General features: G+C 49.3%; 4 protein-coding genes and 2 long non-coding RNA genes across 8 annotated transcripts in view; 2 read left to right on the forward strand and 4 right to left on the reverse strand.

Annotated features, from left to right (window-relative positions):
* The window catches only part of LOC146253958 (uncharacterized), a 46756-nt gene that overhangs the window by 5486 nt on the left and 18655 nt on the right, over window positions 1–22615 (forward strand). The gene's annotated exons all lie outside the window — the stretch shown is intronic.
* LOC146253959 (uncharacterized) lies at window positions 1409–3581 on the reverse strand. Its single transcript, XM_084676754.1, has 2 exons — window positions 3404–3581; window positions 1409–2782 (listed from the first exon to the last, which is right to left on the reverse strand). The coding sequence occupies exons 1-2, from the start codon at window positions 3579–3581 to the stop codon at window positions 1485–1487; spliced, it is 1476 nt and encodes a 491-aa protein (XP_084532880.1). The 3' UTR covers window positions 1409–1484.
* On the reverse strand, window positions 5731–6833 carry LOC146253960 (uncharacterized). Its single transcript, XR_014731721.1, has 3 exons — window positions 6675–6833; window positions 6459–6577; window positions 5731–6383 (listed from the first exon to the last, which is right to left on the reverse strand). It is a non-coding gene; the product is annotated as an uncharacterized LOC146253960 (long non-coding RNA).
* Window positions 6916–7597, reverse strand: LOC146253961 (uncharacterized). The gene is made up of 3 exons (XR_014731722.1): window positions 7313–7597; window positions 7109–7228; window positions 6916–7029 (listed from the first exon to the last, which is right to left on the reverse strand). It is a non-coding gene; the product is annotated as an uncharacterized LOC146253961 (long non-coding RNA).
* Window positions 10079–12127, reverse strand: LOC146253962 (synaptonemal complex central element protein 2-like). 2 transcript variants are annotated; one of them, XM_084677209.1, is made up of 5 exons: window positions 11988–12127; window positions 11598–11672; window positions 11393–11496; window positions 11059–11167; window positions 10079–10743 (listed from the first exon to the last, which is right to left on the reverse strand). In XM_084677209.1, exons 1-5 carry the CDS (start codon window positions 11988–11990, stop codon window positions 10543–10545), a joined length of 492 nt encoding a protein of 163 aa, XP_084533335.1. In that variant the 5' UTR covers window positions 11991–12127; the 3' UTR covers window positions 10079–10542. The 2 variants fall into 2 exon arrangements, with proteins under 2 accessions (XP_084533335.1, XP_084533333.1); XM_084677207.1 differs by having other exon boundaries at window positions 10091–10743; window positions 11059–11245; window positions 11988–12119.
* Window positions 12216–21263, forward strand: LOC146253963 (alpha-2-macroglobulin-like protein 1). Of its 2 annotated transcripts, XM_084677201.1 has the most exons (35): window positions 12216–12367; window positions 12623–12806; window positions 13138–13294; window positions 13480–13532; window positions 13635–13655; window positions 13764–13932; window positions 14004–14085; window positions 14168–14406; window positions 14524–14633; window positions 14794–14958; window positions 15045–15272; window positions 15462–15522; window positions 15593–15738; window positions 16045–16194; window positions 16293–16469; window positions 16585–16657; window positions 16786–16927; window positions 17099–17324; window positions 17455–17581; window positions 17655–17776; window positions 17855–17906; window positions 18005–18088; window positions 18213–18389; window positions 18477–18558; window positions 18670–18826; window positions 18969–19043; window positions 19343–19508; window positions 19650–19846; window positions 19918–20130; window positions 20206–20321; window positions 20435–20525; window positions 20602–20661; window positions 20807–20912; window positions 20987–21029; window positions 21196–21263. In XM_084677201.1, the coding sequence occupies exons 1-35, from the start codon at window positions 12300–12302 to the stop codon at window positions 21197–21199; spliced, it is 4323 nt and encodes a 1440-aa protein (XP_084533327.1). In that variant the 5' UTR covers window positions 12216–12299; the 3' UTR covers window positions 21200–21263. The 2 variants fall into 2 exon arrangements, with proteins under 2 accessions (XP_084533327.1, XP_084533326.1); XM_084677200.1 differs by lacking the exon at window positions 21196–21263 and having other exon boundaries at window positions 12219–12367; window positions 20987–21033.

The following is a 22615-nucleotide window of genomic DNA, read 5'->3' on the forward strand; positions in this document are numbered from 1 at the left end:
TCAATCAAACATGGTTTAACTAAGGAATACCCACTGTTTCTTAATTTCTTAATGAACATGTCAGCTGTTATCGTACTCAGAATTCTTACAAAAGTGTCAGATTCCTGTGAAACCAAAGGATTATGCAATTGTCTTTGATAATTGTCAATCGTCTCGTAAAATGGTTTATACTGCTGCGATTTTCTGGATATCCACCTTTTGATATAGACTTACAAGCCCCCACTTGCAGTGTTACAATATTTATTGCTGATATTAACATCGTCAAAGAAATGCAGTAATAGATATATTAGAAACTTACTAAAGAACAATTATACGCTGTGTTTTACTATATTTTGGTCACCTAAATTTGAAGACAGTAAGTGGAGAGACGTATGGATGATGCCAAAACCATTTTTTTTTTAAATATATGAACAATAAAGTTAGGGAGTTTTCATGAAAAATATTGCACAGAATTTATCCTGTCAAGGTGTCATTTGAACGTGTCAACTTGGATATGGAAAACTTGTGAAATTTTTGCCTTTTGTTTGTTATTGAACGGAGCGGGAATTCATTTTTAGCTCAGACCATGTGCCTTCCAACCAACAGGAGTCAAGGGGGAGTCCGAAACACCCTCCACCTTTATATATATATATATACACACACTTCCTGTTACTGCCGGGCCCAAGTGCTGCACCGTTACAGTAATGATAGGGTCAGTGACCCGAGTCATGGAGGAAGGTTCTCAAATAGTCCCAATGATATTCTAAAGTTACAAATGCATGACTTTATTCACATGAACTCACTGATTAGTGGTGCTGTGTCTTGGTCAACTCAAATAGGTTACAAAAATATGCAACTTAAAGGTATGCAAGACTTCACACAAATCTGAACTGTCCTGTTTCTACAGTTAACTCAAAGTAATTTGGAGGCTGCAAGAAGTGCCAAAGATATGACGCTTGTGACATTGCTTTTTACAAAATAATTCTGAGCTCCATTTATTAACCGACAAGAACCATATTTGCATACCATAGGACCACAGGGGTGAAGAAACGCAAAGCTGCAGTTTCCTATACATGGTAACACCTCTTCCAGTAAAGATTTAGCATACATAGGAGGAAGCAGGCCTACGCAATTGTACAGTAACAATGGGTTGTAACAACCCAATTCATTATTGTCCAGAAAGCCAAATAGCAGTGCCATTATAGCACTGTCAAATTGAACACTACCCTGGAAACTCAACTACTAGTCCAATCCAAAGTGAGAAGGTCCTTTTACCAATTGAGCTGTGAATTTAAATTAAGGACTCATGACAAATCAAGCTGGCAGAACTGCATGTCAAACACGCAGCAAGTGTAAAACAATGTTTGGATAAGTGTCTGGTTACCAACATGCCGTATAGAATAGCATCCAGCAAAAATCATTTTCCAAATCAGTGTAAAGGTGAGAATTTATTAAAAGTTAGTCAAGTTACACAATCACTTTAAAAAGAAATGTTGAGTCACTTGCTACGAGTTCTCGGGAACAGGTGGAGGGAGTGCACCCCTACTGCGAGACCTAAAGCCAGGAATCCTTCTTTGGTCCTCCACACTAGCAGTGGTGGAAGATTTGGCGGTACCTGCTGGAGCCGGTGTAACACTCGACTGAAGGGAAGCATCGTCCTTGAACATGATGTTGTACACTGGATGAACCATCTGCTTACCCCTCTTTCCTTTAAGTCTGAAAAGGGCAGCATTACTGCAGGGAGAGCCGGGAGACACGGGAAACTGAGGAGAGCCGGAAGACCCTGGCAGCACTGGAAACTGAGGGGACCCAGGCAGCCCGGGAAACTGAGGGGACCCTGGAAACTGAGGGGAGCCGGGAGACCCAGGAAGCCCAGGAAACTGAGGGGAGCCGGGGAAACCTGGTAGCTCTTGAAAATGAGGGGACCCTGGAAGCCCTGGAAACTCTGGAAGCTGAGGGGACCCTGGGTAAATTGGCAGCTCAGGAAATTGAGGAGACCCTGGAAACTGAGGGGACCCTGGCAGCTCAGGAAACTGAGGGGACCCTGGGAGCCCAGGTAACTGAGGAGACCCAGGGAAAGGGGGATAAGGAAGGTCTGGTGTCTGGGGGCCAATGGGCGCAGCTATTGTAGTGGCAGTCATTGGGAATGGTCCAGGAAACTTAGGGTATAGAGGCAGCTCTACTGACTCAGAATCTGAAGACCCTGGGACCCCAGGAAACTGAGGAGACCCTGGAAACTGAGGAGACCCTGGAAACTGAGGAGACCCTGGAAACTGAGGAGACCCTGGAAACTGAGGAGACCCTGGAAACTGAGGAGACCCTGGGGAACCTGGAAACTGAGGGAAACCTGGCAGCCCTGGAAACTGAGGGGACCATGGGTAACCTGGCAGTCCGGGAAACTGAGGGGAGCCGGGAAACTGAGGGGAGCTGGGGGAACCGGGCAGCTCTGGAAACTGAGGGGACCCTGGGAGCCCAGGTAACTGAGGAGACCCAGGGAAAGGGGGATAAGGAAGGTCTGGTGTCTGGGGGCCAATGGGCGCAGCTATTGTAGTGGCAGTCATTGGGAATGGTCCAGGGAACTTGGGGTATGGAGGCAGCTCTACTGACTCAGAATCTGAAGACCCTGGGTAACCTGGCAGTCCGGGAAACTGAGGAGACCCGGGGGACCCTGGAAACTGAGGAGACCCGGGGGACCCTGGAAACTGAGGAGACCCGGGGGACCCTGGAAACTGAGGAGACCCGGGGGACCCTGGAAACTGAGGAGACCCGGGGGACCCTGGAAACTGAGGAGACCCGGGGGACCCTGGAAACTGAGGAGACCCGGGGGACCCTGGAAACTGAGGAGACCCGGGGGACCCTGGAAACTGAGGAGACCCGGGGGACCCTGGAAACTGAGGAGACCCGGGGGACCCTGGAAACTGAGGAGACCCGGGGGACCCTGGAAACTGAGGAGACCCGGGGGACCCTGGAAACTGAGGAGACCCGGGGGACCCTGGAAACTGAGGAGACCCGGGGGACCCTGGAAACTGAGGGGACCCGGGGGACCCTGGAAACTGAGGGGACCCGGGGGACCCTGGAAACTGAGGGGACCCGGGGGACCCTGGAAACTGAGGGGACCCGGGGGACCCTGGAAACTGAGGGGACCCGGGGGACCCTGGAAACTGAGGGGACCCGGGGGACCCTGGAAACTGAGGGGACCCGGGGGACCCTGGAAACTGAGGGGACCCGGGGGACCCTGGAAACTGAGGGGACCCGGGGGACCCTGGAAACTGAGGGGACCCGGGGGACCCTGGAAACTGAGGGGACCCTGGGGAACCTGGCAGCTCTGGAAACTGAGGGGACCCTGGGGAACCTGGCAGCTCTGGAAACTGAGGGGACCCTGGGGAACCTGGCAGCTCTGGAAACTGAGGGGACCATGGGTAACCTGGCAGTCCGGGAAACTGAGGGGAGCCGGGAAACTGAGGGGAGCTGGGGGAACCGGGCAGCTCTGGAAACTGAGGGGACCCTGGGAGCCCAGGTAACTGAGGAGACCCAGGGAAAGGGGGATAAGGAAGGTCTGGTGTCTGGGGGCCAATGGGCGCAGCTATTGTAGTGGCAGTCATTGGGAATGGTCCAGGGAACTTGGGGTATGGAGGCAGCTCTACTGACTCAGAATCTGAAGACCCTGGGTAACCTGGCAGTCCGGGAAACTGAGGAGACCCGGGGGACCCTGGAAACTGAGGAGACCCGGGGGACCCTGGAAACTGAGGAGACCCGGGGGACCCTGGAAACTGAGGAGACCCGGGGGACCCTGGAAACTGAGGAGACCCGGGGGACCCTGGAAACTGAGGAGACCCGGGGGACCCTGGAAACTGAGGAGACCCGGGGGACCCTGGAAACTGAGGAGACCCGGGGGACCCTGGAAACTGAGGAGACCCGGGGGACCCTGGAAACTGAGGAGACCCGGGGGACCCTGGAAACTGAGGGGACCCGGGGGACCCTGGAAACTGAGGGGACCCGGGGGACCCTGGAAACTGAGGGGACCCGGGGGACCCTGGAAACTGAGGGGACCCGGGGGACCCTGGAAACTGAGGGGACCCGGGGGACCCTGGAAACTGAGGGGACCCGGGGGACCCTGGAAACTGAGGGGACCCGGGGGACCCTGGAAACTGAGGGGACCCGGGGGACCCTGGAAACTGAGGGGACCCGGGGGACCCTGGAAACTGAGGGGACCCGGGGGACCCTGGAAACTGAGGGGACCCGGGGGACCCTGGAAACTGAGGGGACCCGGGGGACCCTGGAAACTGAGGGGACCCTGGGGAACCTGGCAGCTCTGGAAACTGAGGGGACCCTGGGGAACCTGGCAGCTCTGGAAACTGAGGGGACCCTGGGGAACCTGGCAGCTCTGGAAACTGAGGGGACCCTGGGGAACCTGGCAGCTCTGGAAACTGAGGGGACCCTGGGGAACCTGGCAGCTCTGGAAACTGAGGGGACCCTGGGGAACCTGGCAGCTCTGGAAACTGAGGGGACCCTGGCAGCTCTGGAAACTGAGGGGACCCTGGGGAACCTGGCAGCTCTGGAAACTGAGGGGACCCTGGGGAACCTGGCATCTCTGGAAACTGAGGGGACCCTGGGGAACCTGGCATCTCTGGAAACTGAGGGGACCCTGGGGAACCTGGCATCTCTGGAAACTGAGGGGACCCTGGAAACTGAGGGGACCCTGGCAGCTCAGGTAACTGAGGAGACCCAGGGAAAGGGGGATAAGGAAGGTCTGGTGTCTGGGGGCCAATGGGCGCAGCTATTGTAGTAGCAGTCATTGGGAATGGTCCAGGGAACTTGGGGTATGGAGGCAGCTCTACTGACTCAGAATCTGAAGACCCTGGGACCCCAGGAAACTGAGGAGACCCCGGAAGCTGAGGGGACCCCGGGGAACCTGACAGCCCTGGAAACTGAGGGGACCCCGGAAACTGAGGGGACCCCGGGGAACCTGGCAGCCCTGGAAACTGAGGGGACCCCGGGGAACCTGGCAGCCCTGGAAACTGAGGGGACCCCGGGGAACCTGGCAGCCCTGGAAACTGAGGGGACCCCGGGGAACCTGGCAGCCCTGGAAACTGAGGGGACCCCGGGGAACCTGGCAGCCCTGGAAACTGAGGGGACCCCGGGGAACCTGGCAGCCCTGGAAACTGAGGGGACCCCGGAAACTGAGGGGACCCCGGGGAACCTGGCAGCCCTGGAAACTGAGGGGACCCCGGGGAACCTGGCAGCCCTGGAAACTGAGGGGACCCTGGGGAACCTGGCATCTCTGGAAACTGAGGGGACCCTGGGGAACCTGGCATCTCTGGAAACTGAGGGGACCCTGGGGAACCTGGCATCTCTGGAAACTGAGGGGACCCTGGGGAACCTGGCATCTCTGGAAACTGAGGGGACCCTGGCAGCCCTGGAAACTGAGGAGACCCTGGGGACCCTGGCAGCTCAGGAAACTGAGGGGACCCTGGGAGCCCAGGTAACTGAGGAGACCCAGGGAAAGGGGGATAAGGAAGGTCTGGTGTCTGGGGGCCAATGGGCGCAGCTATTGTAGTAGCAGTCATTGGGAATGGTCCAGGGAACTTGGGGTATGGAGGCAGCTCTACTGACTCAGAATCTGAAGACCCTGGGACCCCAGGAAACTGAGGAGACCCCGGAAGCTGAGGGGACCCCGGAAGCTGAGGGGACCCCGGGGAACCTGACAGCCCTGGAAACTGAGGGGACCCCGGGGAACCTGACAGCCCTGGAAACTGAGGGGACCACGGGGAACCTGGCAGCCCTGGAAACTGAGGGGACCCCGGGGAACCTGGCAGCCCCGGAAACTGAGGGGACCCCGGAAACTGAGGGGACCCCGGAAACTGAGGGGACCCCGGAAACTGAGGGGACCCCGGAAACTGAGGGGACCCCGGAAACTGAGGGGACCCCGGAAACTGAGGGGACCCCGGAAACTGAGGGGACCCCGGAAACTGAGGGGACCCCGGGGAACCTGGCAGCCCCGGAAACTGAGGGGACCCCGGGGAACCTGGCAGCCCCGGAAACTGAGGGGACCCCGGGGAACCTGGCAGCCCTGGAAACTGAGGGGACCCCGGGGAACCTGGCAGCCCTGGAAACTGAGGGGACCCCGGGGAACCTGGCAGCCCTGGAAACTGAGGGGACCCTGGGGAACCTGGCAGCCCAGGAAACTGAGGGGAGCCGGGAAACTGAGGGGACCCTGGGGAACCTGGCTGTCCTGGAAACTGAGGGGACCCGGGGGAACTTGGCAGCCCGGGAAACTGAGGGTAAGGCAGAACGTCTGGTGCCAGGATAGTGTCATCAGTTGTTGCCGGAGCAGCAGTTGGAGACAGGCAGGATACTGTAAACCGTTGGCCATCCAGCAACAGGACAAGAACATAAACCGTATCCTGTAAACACAAAAGCATTAGCGGAAGACCCAAATATACCATACACATATTTGTGATCAGAAGTTGGAACTAAACCTCCATCTTGACGCAGGGTTCTTTGTAAGGAGCCCTGATCATCAGTCTGCTAGAATGTGATGCCACAGTAAATCCACAAAGTTGTCTGGATGACAGCAGGGGCTCCCATACGTTAGAGACTAAACGAGAGTTGACTATTAGTCATTTGGCAAACGGTTGTTGAAATACAGTACATGAACTTTGATTCCAAAAATGAGAGCATCTGCTGAAATATACCTTTTACAGAGAGTGCATCTGCTGCAATTTTACCCATATTCAACACCATGCCTTTTCGGAGGCAGGAGACTGAACGGTGAGGAGCTGCAAGAGGACAATACATTTTCATGGACTCCCCCCACAGCTTTAGATGCAGTACATGATCACCACCCTGTTGGAAGAGTAGACAACTTGGCTCAAATGCAACCAAATAAAGAGGGGTGTTTTTAGCCTGCCATTGCGTCATTATGACTTACCTGTTGGGTAACATGGCAGCCTTGGTATGGAGCTACAAAAAACACATCTCTGCGTGACCTTCTCACAGAGAATCCACACTGAGAAGGCATCCGAGTCACGGGAATGAGAGTCCCGTCACCTGTGCACAAAGCAGATTCTCAGATCAAACTACTTGCCGTTTTCACGGGAAATCCACAGAAATGCATCATTGATCTCACCGTTGTCAACCAGAAAATGGGGAATCTTCCCTCCCTTCACCCGCAAGGTCATAGCATCATCAGCGCACTGCACCGAAGGTCCCATGCGCTCTAGCTTAGCATTCATCAACAGGTGCCGAGCTAAGACAGTAGGGAGTAAATCATTATACTGGAGGAACCGCTAAACACGCGTTGGCTAACTTGAGGGATGTTGTGTATACTCACAAGCCATGCCTGCGGATTGGTTAGCCTCACGACCATCTGAATCAAAGGCAAGCGAGCCCGTTCTAGTTATGACGCCAGTTGGAGTGGATTCATTTGCGTCACCAAAATAGTCTCTTCTAAATTTGGTCCCAAATTCCGTCGGATCGGTCTCTTCATTCTTTAACCCAAATGTACTCCCAGCTCTAATACTTCCATAGGAAACTGTTACAAAAGAGGTCAAAGTCCTCAGTACTAAGATGCAAAACTGAGCATTATTCCACGGCACCATGTTGAACAGCATCTCAATGCCACCCTACCAACATAATGTCAATACACATTTCACAGAGCTTTAAGATGTTCTCTCAAATTGGACGACCAATCCAATTTGAGTAGGGCAAGCCTTCGTTCAAACGCACCTGGGGTCTCATTTATAAAACTTGCGTACGCACAAAACGGGGCTGAAAATGTGCGTACGCCACTTTCCACGCAAATGTTGTGATTTATAAAAAACAAACTTGACGGGAGAATGTGCGGTCCTCCACGCAAACTCTGACCCTCCCGTAGGCCTACGCACATTTTGAAAACAGTTGGAATTGGCGACACAGATGACCGGACTGTAGTCAAACTGCAGAAATTGAATGTGGGAAGAACATTACTCGTAATATTTATATATTTTGTTTTCCTCACACACGTTTTTTTCATTCAATTTCATGATTATCATGAAGATTACATCCAGCAGTGTTATTTGCGCTTGTACTGAGTGATTCTTGTTCCATAAACACCTTGTACAATCCAACTCAAATTTTAAATAAAAATTCAGCGCTTCCTCACCATCAGATTGTCCACTACGGGAGTTCAGGAGGGGGAGATTCCCCGACTGCATGGAATACAGGATAACATCACATATCCTACCTTTAGATAACTGCAGAACACAGTGTATAACTGAATATATTTATTTAATACTGTGCAAATATCCTCATATGTCAAAAACTGGAAATACAGTCGTTAAGCTCCCGTGCAATCGCTACGTTCTCGTTATCAGTCCAGACTTGAATAGATTACTGTTCATAACAAAACGCTTTTGTTTTCAAATTGTATCTTGACTCGCAGTATATCACTGGCACAGTTGACCACTCGCACAGTTTTTTTAAATTAGTGATCTACCGGCCACCACATTTTCGGAGTTTTCGGGCTCCACCAATAGGCTAACAGTGTCTGAGAAGTTGTCATGCGCTATGATTCACCGTAAAGAACAATCGTATGGGTCATGATGGGATACTAGATTAGCATTCATGAGGTGCTTTGCATTGACTATTTATGGTAAAAAATGGGCGTGTTCAGGGTTGGGTACAATGCTGATTCACGTACGCACACTTGTGGGTAATCTGTGATTTATAAAGGGAACATTGCGTACAGGTGTGCGTACGCACGGTTTTATAAATCTGAATTTTTGTGTGCGTACGCCATTTTAGGCTTTTGGGCGTACGTACACTTTTAGTAAGAATCCTATGCACAGTTTTATAAATGAGACCCCTGAAGTGCCATTTGATCATCGTTAGACGCAAAGTGATTTTGTCAGTGATTGTTGCGAGTAGAGGGGTTTATGCACGCGGATACTCCCAATTTGCTTGGTCAATTTAGTACTGATGAGCTCCAGTCAATCCGACTCGGAAATTGTATAATTATTACTTTCAACTTCCAATTATTTCGTTATGTCTGTTTTTGAACTCACCGTTTGCTTCTGAAATATTTATGAAAGCATTTTAAAAGATTTGATTACAATGCTCACGGCGTTGTACATCATTGTACCCCGCCCTGAACACGCCCATTTTTTACCATAAATAGTAAACGCAAAGCCCCTCATGAATGCCATTCTAGTATCTTATCATGACCCTGGCATACGACTGTTCTTTACGGTGAATCATAGCGCATGACAACTTCTCAGACACTGTTAGCCTATTGGTGGAGCCGGAAAACTCCGAAAATGTGGTGGCCGGTAGATCACCAATTAAAAAACTGTGCGAGTGGCGTCAACTGTGGCATTTACAATGATCATGGTAGAGTAGGTAAGATTTAAAGCTTTCATATTGTAACATGTTTGCCTTGTAATTGATTTCATTCATTTGCAAAGTTATTAAATGCATATTTCATTCAACCGTACTTTTACCATTCTTGCTGATTTAACCCTAAAGTCAAATACCCGGAATTCTATTGGTATTGGCATTATTTGGTTCATGCGAATACACTGTTCAGTTTCCCATCTTCCTTTAAACCATAGGGGAATTTGTTTTGGTTGTTTGGACAATATTTACCCTCCTACAAGTACAACTAGCCCCAGCTTGCTTGCAGAACCTTCCGAGAGCTGGGCCCTGCAGATGCAGGCTCCAGTCTTACACAGAATGAAACATCTTCAGTCTCTTTGCATGTCTGGCTGCTCCCTCTGATTTGAAGTAGGGAATTATGAAACAGACAAATCCTACAGTGTGGGTATGCCCAAACCCTTACCTTAAGAAAAAAGCTTGTTTTCACCAATTAATCTGCATTTTGATTCAGTCATATGTTTTGAACATATTGTCTATAAATGTGTTGAGTATGCATTTGGGTTAACAAACGGTTTATCTATCACTGTCCAACCTTGACTATCCCACACGGTATCTTAGTCACACTGAGATGGAATGAATAGTGTCCCTTCTGCACATTTCACCACCAGGGGTGTGAACTGTATATATGATTTGAAGATTTTGAAATCCAAGGTAGGCCTACAGTAGGAACCTCAGGATGAACTTTAATGGTGACGAACGTCAAATCCTTTACCTCGAATAATCAAACATTATCATCAAATAACAATTGTATATTAACATAGGCCTACATGCATTTAAATTAATGTATTTGACATCTGGTAAACACGTTGTTGTCATTTTTTTTTTCAATTATTTTTTGTGTGAGTGTTGTTGTTTTTGTGCAATTTTTCTTCTTCATGGCATCAGGTTGTGGAATTATTTTTGACTCCCACACAAGGCAGAAGCCCAGGGTCAACCATGCAAGACTGCCAGTTACAGTATACACACCTGAACGGCTTAAACATTGTACCTATCAATAGCAGTCGAACAGAGGGCCGTGCAGTAATGTCAACAGTCCCAACGAACACTATGGATAGGCTGAACTAGGCCTACAGTATAGGGCAGTCAGAGCAGGTGCATGTGTGACAGATCAGAGCCCGGGTCTCTGCTGAAGGCCCATGTTGATGGCTGTCAGGGTGTGGCCCCGGGTCTCTGCTGAAGGCCCATGTTGATGGCTGTCAGGGTGTGGCTGGCTCCCTGCAGCTCAGTGCTGAGCTGGCTGCTCCTCGCCAGCACCTCGGACAGCTCCTTCAGACTGCCCTCCATCACACGGCCGTGCTCGTCGTAGCTCCGGAACATCTGCTCCTTCACCTGCAGGCACACCTCACTCACCTGGACACACACATGCACACACACATGCACACCAACACATGTAGACTAGTCAAATGCTCACATACACTGTCACACAAGTGGATCTATTTCAGACATCACTATATATCTTTACACACATACTGTAAATGTACCATTTTACTTACTGGACCAATTATACATAGATCGTCACGGCTGCAGAACTGGTCTATAGTTTCCAAAATGTGCCCACCATAGCCAATTCCTTGTTTGTGTACACTTGGCGAAGCAACCTGATTCTGATATAAAAACTTGCTATGAAGTTGACGTTGACAGCCAGGACATTTGCCACGTCATCACCTTGCTCATCAGCTTGTTCTCAAAGCTGGTCATGATCTCCTGGTCTGTGGTCCTGCTGTGGTTGATCCTCTCTACCAGATTCTGAGCTCTCCTTCCTATCTCCTCTATCCTAGAGTTGAGAGTAAAGGTCAGCTGGCTGGACTCCTCTCTCTCGCTGATGATAGACATGTTGGCACCAGAGTCCTCACTTGCAGCCAAAAAAACGAGAAGATTCTTCAGTTAAGCTATTGTGTAAAACTCCATACAATACCATTCAAATGTTAAAAAGGTAAAACACATTGAAGGCAACAATCCTAACCACTAACAGCCTAATATGTCACGTCATGAAGCCTACCTTTGCTGTTCATGGCTTTCATTCAGGTCAAATGACAATGTATCATTATCACCTGAAAGGTCATGCTCAATGCCAGGTCTCGTTAAGGAAGTTGTTTTACGTTCCTATGGAAAAATATGTAATACATACTCAGTTAACGTCAGCCTCATGGAATCACAGCATTGACCATTTTTTGGCTATGACATAGAGCTACACTCTACTGTACCTTCGCTGTGTAGGTACATGTTGAAGTTGACTGACGGCCAGGACCTGACGTTCCAATATAGAACGGTTCCATGTTCTGGGGATAAGGTAGCTCTTTTGTAATCCCTTGCCTGATATTGTCGATGTTTCGCTAACTTTACCATGTAGTTAGTAGTGTACAGTAGGCCTAGTAGAGCGAGATTAGCTATCTAACGCTAGTACAGATACTAGACTAGCTAGTACATAGCCTACAGTAACCTACAGCTATAGCTAGCGTTACAGTACAGTAGCGAGTTGTAGATGCCACAGTACCTTGCTGGTAAATAGCTATTTTAACATTAATAGCAGTTAGCTAGCGACTTCAGTTTGTAAATTCAAAAATTGAAATCTGTAAAAAATTGCATGTTGTTACCATCAGCTGGATAAGGACAAAATTCGCTTCTTGCTGAATGTTGTTAACTTCTCCCTAAAAACGACCTTGCCAACTTTTATGCGCGCGAAAAGACAGCGAATGAGCGCACGAGAGGTTTAAGTTGGTGGATTTAATCAAAGAGGCGGGAGGAAGGCGGTGGGACATCAATTAACCAATTGGGAGTGGTGTTCTTTGCTACAAATAGACGTGTCCAGTGAGTTCTTAATTATCACCGGTCGAAGAACATTTTCTGACCGATCCTTTTCTTCTTTGAAGCGGCTCAACACGGACCGTACCGTCTTGGAACCAAAAATGATTTTCTTCGCTTTAGTGGCTTATGCGCTTTTGCAAACTGCGACGTCGCGCATGTTCAATGAATCGTAAGTACACTTTGCCTATTTCCATACCAAGCATTTGAAATGTGTAATTGTGTCATTTATGAGATGAGCAAACTACACTTAAATTTGTTGTACACACATCGCGTACTTGACAACTCAACATCCACCTGATGGCTGTGTGTTATCAATCAATGCAGAGTCATGAAATCCATTAACTTGGTGACTCCCTGAGTCGAGACAAGCCTAGATCAGTTGTGTACTTTGGCAGCCAGGTGATTCACGTCTTGTCCTCTGTAGCATCTACTTGGTGACGATGAGCTCCCAGGTGGTGGGTGGGAGCAGGGAGACCCTGTGTGTCCATGTTCACAAGCCCACCGAGCCACTTTCCCTCGTGGTGACACTTCAACTGGAGCAGGGACAGTCAGCCAGACTGCTGGAGACCAGCGTGAAGAAGGGCTTTTACATCTGTCTACCCTTTGAGGTATCTCCCCCCCCCTTCTGTCTGTCCCCCTCCCTCTTGCTCTATGGTTCACGTGTAAAAACTTAGCTTGTTGACTTAACTTTTAAATGTTGTGTTGTGTAGGCCAGTAGAACCACTTGGTCCAATAAGTACTGTAGATGGGCCAAGGTAAAACCTTTTTACAAGCTAAGCCAAGTGCCCTCCATGCTTAACTAGATCTTCATCCATACATGCATGGCTGTTTCTGGCTTTGGAGGTGGAACTCCCTTTTTGAACCCAATGCTGAGACCTGTATTCCATGTCTTTTGCCTGCCAAGATATGTATATGTGTATATACCTTTTTTTTTTTTAGGTTCCCTCTGTGTTGCTTGAGACTGTGGCCACCCTCGGTGTCTCTCTGACTGGATACAAGGACTCGATGAGCAAGGAGACAAAGATCCTCATTACACCCTCTAACTTCATCACCATCATCCAGACGGACAAGCCCATCTACAAACCTGGCCAGAAGGGTAGGCGGTATTCCTGTTGGAGGACCTTCTGGTGTGCTTCTCTCCTGCTTTGCTTGGCATAGAATACAAAATTGAGTTGACTTGCGCATGGCTAGTCTGTGCCATGCTTGCAAGTCTCCAAACAATCCAAGCCTACTGGCTGGATGGCCTTGTTCCTGTATTGATGTTTTCTGACCCTTTTCCAGTTCAGTTCCGAGTCGTCTCTCTGACTTCCAGTTTTGGGACGTACAATCAGAAGGTGAACTACCTCCTGAGACTGCTTCAAGTTTTTAATCCTTACCCTCCTCCAGTAGCTCCATGATCATTCACCTTTGCTTTACGCTGTTTCTCTTTCCCCCAGTATCAAACTGTGGAGATTCAGGTAAGACTACTTGGTATTTGAAGGACTAACCCCAGACATGCAAGCCCTATTCTGGAGATGCCCCTCCCCTCTGACGCTAAAAACACTGCATTTCTGATGGGTGCTCAGGATCCCAACTCCAACCGCATCGCTCAGTGGCTGGACCTATCAACGGTCAGTGGCTTGCTGGACCTCTCCCACCCCATCACAGCAGAGGCCCCTCTGGGCCGATACGTCATCACCGTCTGGAACGAGAAGGGCGAGCAGACCTCCACTGGCTTCAACCTCAAAGAATATGGTCAGACTGTGCCCTGTGTGTACAAGTCCTTGTGATGGTTGGTTCTGCTCTAAACACTGTCTGAATTCCAGTTCTGCCCAAGTTCGAGGTGATGGTGTCTCTGCCCAGCATTACCATTCTGGACACTGAGGTCACACTTAGGGTGTGCGGAAAGTAAGTTCTACAGAAACCTCGGTCACGTGACTCCCTTGGATCGGTTTTCCGTTGGTACCAAGCTGTGTGTGCTGGTCCTCAGGTACACGTATGGGAAGCCTGTCTTGGGCTCGTTGAAGGCTGAGGTCTGCAGGAAAGACTACTATTCCATTTGGGGTCAACCAGAAGGAGGCTCCAACATCTGTGAGAAGTATAACCTGGGTTCGACTGACCCAAGTGGCTGTGCGACACAAGTGGTGGACGTGACTCTGTTCAGACTGGACCAATATGGGTATCAGGATGTCTTTGATGTGCAGGCGGAACTGGAGGAGACTGGGACAGGTAAGGGGAGGAGAATGGGTCAGTGAAGTGGCAAAGGTAGATGCTGACAATGTTGGCGCACAATCATGGTGCTCAAATGGCTGTTATCTTCCCTGACCTGGTCCATCCTTCCACCAGGGGTTGTCATAAAGGGCAGTGGCAGTGCTGTGTTCACCAGCATTATCAGAGATGTCACGTTTGAGGGTGTCCCCTCATACTTCAGACCTGGCATCCTTTTTCAGGGCAAGGTGATTACTCAACTGTTGGCTGTAGTACAACTATGCTATCAGTTTCACATTGAAATGGTCACTGCTTGACGCTATGTATACAGTTGGATATGCGATTTGTGGACTTTAAGGAGACGGCTTTGGTCTAGTGCTGCAGTCATCCGTGTCCTGTGATTTCCAGATAAAGGTGGTGGGCCCAGACTTCTCCCCCGCTGCCAATGAGTTGGTCTACCTGATCCTAAATGCAGATGGGCAGTCTGAGAACTGGACCCTGACCACAGACGGCAGTGGCATGGTCTCCTTCTCTCTGGTCACCACCACCTGGAAGAATGGTTTATCTCTAGAGGTTTGCCTTCCACCTCCCCTCAAACAACCCAAGTGACCTTGTTTAGCACGTAACTTCCACCCCTGGTTTTGTTGTACCGTCTTAAGGCTCGCTCCGCGTTGGAAGGGGCGTCTTTTGGACCGACGCGCATGCCAGGATACCTCTCGGCCTACCGCTACATCACAGCCTTCTACTCCAAGAGCGGGAGCTCTGTATCTCTCCAGTATGCCAACCATAGCTTATCCTGCGACACTGACGCAGTCATACTCGCCTCCTACATTGTCAAGGGGGAGGAACTCGATAAGGGCCAGAAGACGCTGGACTTCTTTTATATGGTGAGATGAGACCGTTGTCTTAACATGGCACCAACAAGGGAATGGTCTCAACTGAACTTGAGATGGCGTAGCATGCTTTTAGGTAGGCAAGCGTAGCTACGCTAGGTTTACAGCCTGACCTGGATGTGGTAGTTTGCTCAGATTCCATTGACGAAGCTTACACTTGGTCTGGTATTGTGTGTCCTGTAGGTGATGTCCAGAGGCAGTGTGGTGAGAAGTGGGCGTCTCCCTGTGTCTGTGAAGAAGTCAGGTTAGTCAAGGAGTCTCGTCACATCTACTGTAGAACTTCATGTAGGTTGATCACTGTCAACTGTCTTTAGAAAACCGAGGGATTTTGCGTGTGCCACTCGAGCGTGTTGCTGAGCTTGCCCCAGTGGCCCAAGTGGTCGTGTACACAATCATGCCCAATGGAGTGATTGTGGCCGACAGCCTGGATTTCCCTGTCGAGCTCTGCCTCAAGAACAAGGTATGCTTGTCTCCACAGCCTGTGTAGTACCTAGTCATGGATGCATGGTCCCCACTAGGATTCAGAGTTTGACCATTGAACTTGAGTTGTCAGATTGTACAGGATTCCACTTGGATAACTGATCAGACCCCACCCAGACAGTTAATGAAGCGCTTGAAGCCCTCGGATAAAAGTGTAGTGGGGGGTATGCAGATGTGGTCAGCAGACAGAATTATACATTGAGGGCTTCCTAGTCTCAACCCTAACAAGCTTTCCATGCATGTGTATTTGATCACTGTTCATATGCCATGTTTATGCTGTGTGCAGGTGTCTCTACAGTTCACCTCGCCCCAGGCACTACCTGGAGGGACTGTGTCCCTGATGCTGAAGGCCGGGCCTGGCTCCCTCTGTTCCGTCAGGTCCATCGACCAGTCGGTCCTGCTGCTACAGCCTGGAGAGGAGCTCAGCATCCAATCTGTACTGCCGCTCTTATCTGACATGTCAAGTTCCTGCTCTCTGCTCATATACTGCTTGCATTTGATCGTTGCAGTGACCCTTTGCTTTTGTGTATGCAGATGTATAACTTACTACCGGTCTACAAGTTGTCAGGCTACAATTACATAATCGAAGACCCTGAATCCAACCCATGCACACCTGTGGGACCCTTTAACCCTTTTCCTGTGCCAGTGGACAAGCGAATAGGCCACTTCTGGATTTTTAACAACAGGATCGATGTTTATAGAGTCTTCAGAGTAAGTGCTTGAAAACAAATGCCATCCCTTGATGGCAAACATTTGATGACCAATGTTGCAGTGACAGTACTATAATTAAATACAGATTTTTGTAGTTCAATATTTGTGTTTTTAGGATATAGGCATGAAGATCATGACCAACTCTGATGTGCAGATGCCTTTTGACTGTACATCCTACCCTTACCCTGGTATGTTCATGCAGCATAATATTTCAACCATGCACATCACATTTATACCCGGTTCAAGTTTCATAAAATTGACCTTAAGCATTCTATGAAGTGGGACTGACCATGAACCCCAAAACATTCTATCCCAGTTCTGAATGCTATACAGAAAGAACCGCAGGCTGCACTCCCCGTGTTAAATGCCCCCATCGGTGGTTCCGCTGACGTTGTCCCGGAAGAGACACTGCGAACTTTCTTCCCAGAGACCTGGATCTGGGACCTAGTGCCTGTTGGGTAAATCACCTGCTGATATAAGCATTCAATAGACTTGTTGTAGTTTTGGCATTAAAGTAGTGTTGATTACAATGCTTGGAGCGGCCTTAAATTGACATGTTGGAAGGTGCCAACTACTCTTAAGGTGCTGGTAGATTTTTCAAACTAACCCAGCAGGTTCTCCCCTTCCAGAGACTCTGGCGTCATGACAGTTGAGAAGACCGTCCCTGACACCATTACCACATGGGCTTCTGGAGCTTTCTGCACGTCCCCTGGGGGTCTGGGTCTGGCTCCCAGTACGACCCTCACAGCCTTCCAGCCTTTCTTCGTCGGCCTCACCCTACCGTTCTCAGTTATCCGCGGCGAGGTGTTCGCCCTCAGGGCCACAGTCTTCAACTACCTTTCCACATGCATCATGGTAAATGTGGAGCACCTTGTCTTGCGGCAGCTTGGAGGCGGGGCTCAATTTTAAACTGGTATTACTAACCAACGACTGGTTCCATGTGTTGAGGATGAGGTATCCTGAATGTCCCGTCTTTGTTCCTCAGGTCAAGGTGACCGTGTCAAAATCAGACCAGTTCAGCATCACATCCTGTGTTGGCTGCCAGTACCAGCTGTGTCTGTGTGCCAATGAGAGCAGAACTTTCCAGTGGCTCGTCACCCCCACCGCTCTAGGTGAGGAGGAGGAGGGAATATGAGCTTTGGCACTCGATCATGCAAGACTTGACCCTTGATGGTGTTTGACTAGGGGAGGTGAGTGTGAAGGTGACGGCAGAGGCCATAAAGACCATTGTTCGCTGTGGTAAGGGCCTGCCCACTGTTCCCAAGATGGGCCGCGTTGATGCCGTGGTCCAGACATTCTTGGTGGAGGTGAGTTGCTGCATCAATGTTGTGGGTTCAAGTCCATATGAACTCAAGGATGTTGAGATTGAATGTCTTTACCTGTAGGCTGAGGGGATCCATGAGACTGTCAGCTACAACGCCCTCCTCTGCCCTGCAGGTGAGTCTGCTACTAATGCTGGTCTAATATCGACACTGGTGGGTTGCACATGTTGACACTTCTAATGGGTAATTCTCTTGTCCACTTGCTTTCTCCAGCGGGTCCAGTAGAGGAGATTCTCTCTCTGCAGCTGCCGGCTGAGTTTGTGATTGGATCAGCCAAGGCCTCGCTCTCTGTCCTGGGTAAGAAACTCCAGTATTGTGCCCTTACCCTTCAGTGCTGCTGCCACTGCCACTTGGCAGCATCGGTCGCAATTCTTTAATTGGCTCCAATAAAAGCATTGACCTGCATGGCGCCTCCTCCCAGGTGACCTGATGGGCAGAGCCTTGAGGAATGTGGGCAGCCTGCTGGCCATGCCCTCTGGTTGTGGAGAGCAGAACATGCTTCAGTTCGCCCCCAACGTCTACATCCTGGAGTACCTGCAGAGCACCTATCAACTGACCTCTGAGATCAAGGACAAGGCCGTAGTCTTCCTGCAGGGCGGTGAGTCCAAGGCACAAGCCTGTGGGAAGGCTGGAATGACTGGCTAAGTGGAGAGGTGTTCAGCTGTTTGGTTTGGCTTGTCTTAAGGTTATCAGAATGAGCTCAACTACAAACATGCTGATGGATCGTACAGCGCTTTTGGCCAGAGTGATGAATCTGGCAACACCTGGTGGGTCTACTTGGTCAATACATGCCAAAGATGCTGTCTAAGCAAAGTGAATAATTTCTTAACTGGCTGTACTATGTTTGGCTGGCTGCTGCCATCTGTTTGTGGCCACAGGTTGACCACCTTTGTAATGAAGTCTTTCAGAGGGGCGCAGGCTTTCGTTTTTATCGACCCCATCCACATCACCATGGCGACGTCCTGGTTGGCCAGTCTGCAGCAGCCTAATGGCTGCATCACCTCTGTGGGGAAGCTCTTCCACAATGACATGCAGGTAAAGGCAGAAGGAGCAGGTAGACTATTCACTACCTGGCCTTGATTTGTAGTGACCGTCATGACCTTGCCAACTGAGAACCTAAACGCTTCTGTGTCGTAGCCCTGTTGGCTGACTGTTTCCAATGTCTTGTGACTTTCAGGGAGGCGTGAGTGACGACGTGTCCCTGACTGCCTACGTCACTGCAGCCCTGTTGGAGCTGGGACATGACACAGCTGTAGGTGGAGACGGTCTACAGCAGTGGTTCTCAACCCTGTCCTCAGGGACCCCCCTGTCCTGCTTGTTTTAGATGTTTCCCTGTTCCAACACACCTGATTCAAGTGTGTTTGTTATCAGGCTTCTACAGAGCTAGATAACAACCCCTTTTATTGGAATCGGGTGTGTTGGAGCAGGGAAACATCTAAAACATGCAGGACAGGGGGTCCCTGAGGACAGGATTGAGAACCACTGGTCTACAGTATTGCTGTAACCTCCCTCTCATCACACCCCTTAGCCTGACTCTGCCTGTGTCCCCAGGACCCCATGGTTGTGACCTGTCTGGGCTGTTTAAGGACTGCGATAGCCAACCCAGTGGATAACCTCTACACTGTAGCCCTGCTCTCCTACACCTTCACCCTGGCAGGAGACCAGGACACACGGAATATGCTGATCACCCGCCTGGACCAGGCTGCCCAGATCACAGGTACCTGGCTAGACCAGTCTGACTGCACATGGCTTAGGACCATAGATCAACTAGTGTAGATTCAGAGGTCCAATGATGAGAAGCAAAGGTTGGGTCGTGTGTGAAGACTACCTGATGCTGTGAACACGCCCTCCTCCACAGATGGTGCTCGTCACTGGGAGGGAACAGCCACTCCTGGGACTGGCCTGAACTCCATCGCCGTGGAGATGACCTCATACGTGCTCCTCGCCCTTCTCTCCGGACCAGTGATGGAAGGTTTTGGGTTGGACTACGCATCCGACATCGTCTTCTGGCTGGTCAAGCAACAAGACCTCAATGGAGGCTTCTCTTCTACACAAGTAGGGATGCCTACATTCCACACAACAACTCAACTCCATATACTATAATGTTCTGACACCTTTTTCACTAGGACACAGTGGTGGCACTGCAGGCCCTGGCAAAATACGGTGCTGCCACCTACAGTCCAGGAGGTGCTACTACAGTGGTGGTGACCTGTGGTGACTGGAGGCAGGACTTCAGGGTGGACCAGCAGAACCGCCTGCTGTACCAGGAGCAGCTACTAGAGCAGGTTCCTGGAGATTACCGGATCAGGGCTGAAGGGAAGAGCTGCGTGTTTGTTCAGGTCAGATTGTACCCCCCCCTCCCCCTCTAACATCACTGACCTTACTGCAGTTGTCTGACCTCCAACCTGTTTCAGATCGCTCTGCATTACAACGTCCCACCTCGTCCAGATGTCTCTGCCTTTACTGTGACAGTTGAGGTGGTCGATAGGTGTCAACCCAAACCCTCCCTCATCTTGGTGGTTAAAGTCAGGTAGTGGCCCTCTTAGACCACGCCAACTGGAATAACAACATCCTTAAAGCTACAAGTACAGATTAAGCAGCACTCACGTGACTTTATTGATTTTTTTTATTGTCTTTTTGTAGGTACAGTGGTCCCCGGGATGAGACCAACATGGTTATTATTGACGTCAAACTTCTTTCCGGCTTCATCCTAGACAAGACCTCAGTGAACCCTGTGAGTTCAGATGTTTGTGTGCACTCGAAGTGGCTTGATACCTCCACTCCTGTAACTTAGTATTGTGTTCCTCCAGATGAAGACTTCAAAGCGTGTTGATGAGAAGGATGGACATGTGATTGTCTATGTAGAACAGGTAGGTGAACCCTAGGCTGAATTGGACCAACTGGTTCTGTCATCTACGAAAACTGCTGTAAAATTACAATCTAAGAGTTCATTTCAAATGGGTGCATTGCCATTATTGATTAAATTGCAGTCTAATTCAAAGCTTTGTTTTCCAGCTGAAGCAGAATGAGACCATGTCCTACACACTCATCATGGTGCAAGACTTTCCTGTCAAGAACCTCCAACCTGCTGTGGTCAAAGTCTACGACTACTACCAGAAAAGTACGAATGTGCACCACATGGAAACAATGGGGTATAATGTCCTGTTTGCTCAATTTCTATGCATCTTTCCTCAGGTGACGAGGCGGTTAGTGAGTACAGCTCTACCTGTATAACCGAGTAAGTTGATCATCTCTGCTTCAGTTCCTGCCCCCCCCCCACCTTGTACTTAACATTGCCTTTTGCTTACTGTAGATCGTTAGTGAAATGGGACAGTAGGATGTCTCACTGTAGCAACAAGCATTTTGAGGTGTCCGTGCAACTTCTGACCCAGTTATTTCCACAGGTGATGTGTAAAATGATGGACATCTGCATTGCATTTCTTGTATCTGACCAATAAAAGCTTTTACAAAATCAGCTCTACTGTGTTTCTCTAGCTACACCCACCTATTTGGATTTAGTTGTAAGACAAATGTTATTGTTTCAGTTTGATGCTGCTTTTGATCAAAGGCACTACTTTTTGCCTATTACATAATGTTGCTTAACTTGAGACGCAAACCTTGAGTAAGCAGTCAGTTCACCATATAATAGGCCCTATGAGAGGGTTCCTCTGCCACTCATTTTGCCTGTAACGGGCACTGGTTTTGGAATGCGAGGTGACGGTTTCCCATGTCTGTCAGTGTTTAGGATTTATTCCTGGCAAATATAGAAGGCCAGCTTGGAATATTGTCAAGGTTGGCATGACAGACTAACTGGAGAGATGGTTTCCAGTGAGCAGAGAAGTTCAATGGTGACGTTGCCATTTATCTGCTGTGCAAACTGCTTTACTGCTGCTTTAGTATAGACGCACGGCTCTACCAGGGGACCCTTGACAACGATAACCGACAGCAAAGGGAACAAGGATTTAAAAAAATGTTAAGTGACAATCCATGTTCGGTGCACTCTGCATCTATACGCAATTTCAGTGTAAAATCTAACTGCCCTAGTTTAAGTCGTTTAACTGAATTAAAATGTAAACATCAATGACCACTTTGTTTGGGAGATAATTCACTTATTGATAAATAAGTTGGTTTTAAACTTGATTCATAGTCATCCATGTCAAATAGACGAGTATCCACTGTGTTCACTCATTAACAACAGCGGCATCTTGGAGATCTTGTAATGGGTTGTCATGGTCATACCCTTGAAATATTGTAATATAAGTAACACCAGCTGATTCACTGTTAGACACAACCGAGGAACAGAAGTGCTCAAGTTCTTCAGAGTACTGAGGGGCCTGAAACGCTGTCTCACCTGCAGCTGCTGGGCCCCCAGGCCCGAGGACGACTGGAGTCCACACTGGCCCTTCATGGAACTACTTCTCACATTATTTGTGATCATCCTATTGGGGAGCTTTTTGTTTCTATTTTCGACCAGCATGCTTATACAATCCCTAATATACCTTTAGGAATTGTACTTCCATACAGCACATTGTTACTTCCATGTATTTACTTTCAAATTAATGTGTTGCACTCCTGAGTTCTGTCAAATTGAATCTCACTCTGAATTCGGTAAAAGTCACAAGATTCTGCAATGACGTGTATTGCATCAGAATGTTTCATTATTTGACTTGATAGTATTTGGGTACAGTAAAAAAACAAATGAAACACAATTGTGAAGTCCTGTCATAAAAACCTTGCTGAAATGTGTAGAGAGAGAGTATGTGCAAACAGATGTACAAGAGAGGCAGAATTTTCTTTGTGAGCAATATTGAAGTCTATATCCAG

Source organism: Hypomesus nipponensis, chromosome 17 (assembly GCF_054491055.1).
Source record: "Hypomesus nipponensis isolate SF chromosome 17, ASM5449105v1, whole genome shotgun sequence".
NCBI classification, from domain to species: Eukaryota; Metazoa; Chordata; class Actinopteri; order Osmeriformes; family Osmeridae; genus Hypomesus; species Hypomesus nipponensis.

Coding starts and splice junctions, on each gene's coding strand:
- LOC146253959 (XM_084676754.1), bottom strand. CDS start 3,581: ATGACTGCCACTACAATAGCTGCGCCCATTGGCCCCCAGACACCAGAC. Junction 2,783..3,403: donor TCAGTTTCCCGGACTGCCAG/GTTACCCATGGT, acceptor CTCAGTTTCCAG/GGTCCCCCGGGTCTCCTCAG.
- LOC146253962 (XM_084677207.1), bottom strand. Junction 11,246..11,392: donor GAAAGCCATGAACAGCAAAG/GTAGGCTTCATG, acceptor TTTGGCTGCAAG/TGAGGACTCTGGTGCCAACA. Junction 10,744..11,058: donor AGAACAAGCTGATGAGCAAG/GTGATGACGTGG, acceptor GTGTGTGTCCAG/GTGAGTGAGGTGTGCCTGCA.
- LOC146253963 (XM_084677201.1), top strand. CDS start 12,300: ATGATTTTCTTCGCTTTAGTGGCTTATGCGCTTTTGCAAACTGCGACG. Junction 13,295..13,479: donor CTACAAACCTGGCCAGAAGG/GTAGGCGGTATT, acceptor ACCCTTTTCCAG/TTCAGTTCCGAGTCGTCTCT. Junction 17,907..18,004: donor CGCCCTCCTCTGCCCTGCAG/GTGAGTCTGCTA, acceptor TGCTTTCTCCAG/CGGGTCCAGTAGAGGAGATT.